At 41.0% G+C, this 5,497-nt stretch overlaps 1 protein-coding gene across 1 annotated transcript; it reads right to left on the reverse strand.

Annotated features, from left to right (window-relative positions):
• Positions 1–2,406: 2,406 nt before the first annotated feature.
• Positions 2,407–4,265, reverse strand: LOC102705860 (F-box/LRR-repeat protein 4). The gene has a single exon (XM_006663320.2). The coding sequence runs from the start codon at positions 4,083–4,085 to the stop codon at positions 2,619–2,621; it is 1,467 nt and encodes a 488-aa protein (XP_006663383.1). The 5' UTR covers positions 4,086–4,265; the 3' UTR covers positions 2,407–2,618.
• Positions 4,266–5,497: the final 1,232 nt, after the last annotated feature.

A 5,497-nucleotide genomic window follows, 5' to 3' on the forward strand; every position in this document is an offset into this window, starting at 1 on the left:
AGAAAACAATAGATTTTCTAAAATTCACAACTAATTCATCGGAAGTCTATTTAAACCCATTCCAATTTTAATGACCACCATGTTCCAGTGTATTTAGGCCTGCTAATGGGTTGAATGGAAATGGATTAAATGAGTTGGGTTTTAATTTGGATTGCCTCTGGTTGGGTACAAATGGATTGTTGCTTCAAATGGTTTGGATTGAATTGGGTTATAGAGACAGATGGATTGGTATGGACTGGGTTTGGTTGGTTGATTTTAGTTTTTAAATGGATTTAACCCGTGGAGGGCAAATGGATCCTTTAATTAGGTAGCTAATGGTTAAGAGAATAGACATACGTGGGATCCACATGTAGAAATTAATCAAAATTTGCACAAAGTTGCTCTTACACATAATAAATCATCCCATCAAATTTCAGTCAAATTTGATAAATTTTTATAGTGTGAACGCGGGTTTTAAAATTTTAGGTCCGAGTTTATACATATCAAATAGGTGCATCCATTCTATTAGAGTGAGTTGGATCTATTTTAACTAAATGATTTAGTGCGGGTTGAACTAAAGTTGAAGTTGGATTGGTTTGATTGGATCCTAATGAAAAATAATTGGGGTGAGTTAGTTTGGTAGACTAGCTAGTAAAGAAATGGATTGAAGTGAATTTCGATTGGATCGAAATCCATCAGCAGGCCTAAGTGTATTACAACGTTGTAGCCTAGGCTAGCTTAGAGCCTCAAGGCAAGTTGCACTATCTCCTTTGAACATGTTGATCCTATTTTCAAACTAATTTTGTGTTTTATAAATTATTTATGCATCATTTTACAATTATATATATTATGGGTTAATCTATGTACACTATTATTAAGCCATGACGATGTATTCTCTCTACCCACACACAAAAGTTAAGCCTATACCTATACCTATTGGATGGAATAGCCAAACTCATAGGTAAAATTATCATCCCTTTCTCGGCATGATTTTGGTGTTGTATGTGTCAGAAACAAGACTGTATCAATTTATGAGTGGCGTAATGGTTTACAAATAGTGAACAGTAGCGGCATGGGAAAAACATTAAGTATTATATGATATACGCAGTCATCTTTTTCTTAAGGATCTAACAACTATGGTTGGAAAATAATTTTTGACGAAAAACTTTAAAATTAGTTTCAATTTTAAGATTGAATATTTAAATTTGGCTAAGAGTAAGCAAAAAGACGTTGATCTAAGCTGATCATTTCTTTATCCTCCGAGTGATCCACTTCCCACCAATCTACCTATAGCAAATTAATCCACGGTAGGACTAAGAATTTGCCTGAGTTTAAACATATTACTCCGTACTATTTTTCATGTTCACACTGTTACACGAGACTTGTCAAAAAAAAAAAAACCACAAAAAACCAGTGCCAAAAGTCAAGGCAGAATTGCAAATGAATAAATCATCCGATCCATCAGAAAGCAATGATTTGAATCACTGTCAAATGCGATTTCTCTATATCTGAATTAATTATCAACCAGATAATTATTTTAATCAATAAAAAATGATGGCAGCGTCATGAAAATATGATGTATTCTTAATCCATTTCACTTTGACGTTACCAATAGACATCTACTAACATGCACAGATTGGTTCAAATCGTTTGCATCTCAGTATATGACAGAAATTTCAGACAACTCTAGTATATTGTCACATTGCTGGGTAAAAATAATGATTAAATTGAAGTTCTTTGTATGCACAAGTTATTCCTTGCTGCATTTTTTTTAGCTGTGCTCCAAGACTGTTTTCGGCCACCCATTTTGAGTGGGGATCGAATGGTTGGTATTACTCTTACCTCCAATAATGCACGAGATGTAAAAGAAAGAAATAAATCAAATATTACACTTGCTATTGATAAACATTGACGTGTGCAAGGCAATCGATAATTATGAATCAATATCACTTCCCTATTTTGAAATTCAAATCAGAATACAGATTGAAATTTTCACTTTTAAAATGACTTTATGTACATCATGGATTTGTACGTTATAGATTTTAAGATCAAATTGTTTTCGATAAATTTCAATCTTCAACTATACATGAAATGCATTTATCAACATGTTTAATTAAGTTGTACATATGAAGCATATATAAGTTATATTTCATATTTATAAAATTCAAGTTACAACTACCCTACGTCATTCAAATTAAGCACAAAATTTCGTTGGATAGTTTTCTACTATGACAGGTTATATATTACTGGCTAGACTTGCCAATTTGGCAGAAAAGAGACAACATGCATGATTATGCAACATTTAGTGTGGAAAGGATAATACGTACATTATGCCTCCCTTTTTTTAATGGCGTTAATTAATTGAGAGAATAAAATCATTTTTAAAAAAAAGATCACAATAAATCAAGGGTCCTAATTTATCATGAATCCTACAAAACGGTACAATTATTGGTGTTGAATTTACTTGTCAACAAAGAGAGGTTTGCCACACATGTTTGCAATAATATATACATACTTGAACAAATATACTCATATAGACAAGCAGTGTGAAGACAGACCTTATTTCAACATTCATGTAGTGATTACTCGGATTTAAACATCTACGGGTTGCATCCTGAAGATTACCCTGCATCAAAGGTTCAATCACAAGGCAATGAGCCAACACTTATTCCTTTCTTCCGTGCAATGGCCCGCAATTCTTCTGACACTAAGCTCTCCTCGATAATCATTTGAATTAATCGAGTGGCTTCCTGTGCAAATAATTCAACATCAGCTGTTGAAATGCTCAGGCAGTGAGTGATGTCAATGACCTCCATTGACCGGCCACGGTATCGGAGCAACGATAGCAAGGATGCTCGAGTGAGGCATCTGCAACCCCTGAGCCTGATATCAATCAGATTGTGGCAGGATGACAGCATGGCACCAACCTCTTTGTCGGTGAGAGTCTCATTGTAAGACAAGTCAAGACGCCGGAGGCGGCGCATGCTCTGGCTGAGGAAAGTCAGCAATCCAGGCTCCCGTTCCACCACATCACAGTTCACCAGGGCAAGCTCTTCGATACCAGCTCCAGTGGCTGTCCGTGCGAGCGATCTGAGACCGTCACCAGTGATGAGAACACAGCTCTGAAGCCGGAGCGCGCCGAGCCTATGTGTCGCATTCTGGTTTTGCTGATCTTGCTCGGCACCAATCGCAAGGAGGTGGTCATTATGCAAGTCGAGTGGGAGGCGGAGGTCCAATGTGCGCAGCGCTGCACCGCGCTGGTGGATGAACCGGTGGAGGGCCTCCCTGCTGCCACCGTCGTACACCAGGAGAGACTTGAGCTCGCGGCAGCGGTCGGCGGCGAGGAGAAGGACGCGGTCGGAGACAGAACGGCAAGCCCGGAGCTCCAGCGCGAGCAAATGAGCGAGGCAACCCGCGAGGAACTGCGACGAGGGCCCGTCCCCAGTGCCGTCGCAGGCCCGCAGCTGAAGCCACTGGAGGTTCCCGCACCGGCGCCACAGCCACCCCAGCCCTCGGTCACCGGAGCGGATACCGCACAAAGATAGCTTCTCCAGCGGCAAAGGCCCAACGGTCTCCCCGTTACCATCGACGTCATCGGAGCTCCAACCGGCGGAGTCAACGGCAGTGGCGGCGGCGGCGGAGTTGACGAGGTAAAAGGATTTGAGGCGCGGCAATAACGCTATCCAGCGGAAGGACAAGGGGCGGAGGGCAGTGAGGTGAAGCGAGGTGAGGCCGTAGAAGGCGGGGGAGGCAGCAATCAGCGCGGCGGGGGAGATGGCCGAATCAGGCAGGAACCTCAGCCCGGACAGCCGCGCGGCCGACGGAGAGGACGCGACAAGGAGCAGAATCGCGTCGGCGACCTGGTCGGTTGCAGCGGTGCTGACCACTGCTAGGGCGGAGAGAAAGGGGAACCGAGACAGCAGGGCGGCGAGCGGCGCCACCACCGATGCGTCGGAGGAGACCGGCAGGCGGAGGGTCAGGGAGGTGATCGACGCGCGGAGGAGGGCGTACCAGCGGCGGGAGACGAGGGACACGGCCGGTGCGGCGGCGGGCGGCAGCAGGCGGAACACCTCCTGCAGCAGGTCGTCGCATAGCGCCGTGTCCATGCCGCCACCGCAGCATCCGGCAGCGCGACGGCCTACGCCGCCTCCGGCGGCCACGGTCGGGCGAGAATTTGCCGGCGCCGTCGTTGCCTCAGCTTGTCATCGGATTTGGGTGGGGACGTGTCGCGGGCGTAGGTGGGGGAGGAAGGTAATGGGGATTGGGGAACCTGTGGCTTGCAAGATTGGGTGGGGAAAGGGAATTGAGGCAGGTGTTCTAACGCGGGGGGCCCACCGCTCTTCCATGTCTCTGTCGGCTCTAAGGCTGGGCGGCTGTGGGTGGCGTGATGTTGTCAGTGCTATGAAATCACGTTCGCGTCAGATTCCTATTCATACAAAATAATTATTTTATATTCTTTAATATTAAAAAACTATAAAATCATAGATAGAAAAAAAAGAAATCGAGGAGAATGACAGTACACCTGAGGATAAGATGTTAAAAATTCAAATAAAAAGTGATGATGAAATAAATAGAATACTAAAAGTATTTATATTATATCATAAAATTTAAATTAAAAATACTTACATTTCATTATTCTATAATCGAGTAGGCACTGCTTTAGTTGTCATAATCTTTTTGCTTCTGTTGTATAAGCCAAAATTTAAATTTTTGACTCTAAATTTGAAGTGGATTGTAACATTTTTTTCGCCAAAGTTTAGTTTTCAACATTAGCTTTTAGATCACTAATATATAAAATTTTATTCATAAATTATTTTTTGTTTAAAAATATATTATTTGACTTTTTTCATAAAAAACCAAACAATCGTCAACTAAGCCTTTACACACATTTTACTCTAATTGAGCCTTTACTCGCCTTTTATACTACTAGTTTCTAACTAGTGATTGTATCTGTGCTAATGCTATGACATTATACACATTGTCTATGATTAATTTAAGTATATAAAGATATTAAATAAGGACTATATAAATATTATTTTTGATCGAATGAATCGATTGATATTACATGTTGTAATAATATGCATTAAGCTATTCAAATGTTAGAATTGAAATAACAATAGAAAAAAAAATACATGTTAATGTTGATGCAAAATTTGCATTTTGCATGCTATAGGCCTACAAGGTTTGTTTGACTTCGGTGCACGTCCCAAAACTTCAGGTTTAGGGTGTGCTAGGTGATTTGACCTTTCAATTGACGAGTAATAAACAAAGTTAAATCCAATCAGCCAATTAGCCTTGGGCCGATGGTTGATTTGGTAATTAGTCGATTCAATCAAAAAGCACAATAATAGATTGATCGAGTCTGCAATAGTAAAAAAGATGAATCTGAATAAATTAATAAGAGAATAACAATTAATAAATAAACCCCTCACCAAGTACCCAATCCATTTTACTAAGAGCAATCGCAATATATCGGACCAGGCCAAGATATTACAAGATTATACTTAATAAAGATAAA

The sequence above is a fragment of the Oryza brachyantha genome, chromosome 11 (genome assembly GCF_000231095.2).
Source record: "Oryza brachyantha chromosome 11, ObraRS2, whole genome shotgun sequence".
Classification (NCBI taxonomy): domain Eukaryota; kingdom Viridiplantae; phylum Streptophyta; class Magnoliopsida; order Poales; family Poaceae; genus Oryza; species Oryza brachyantha.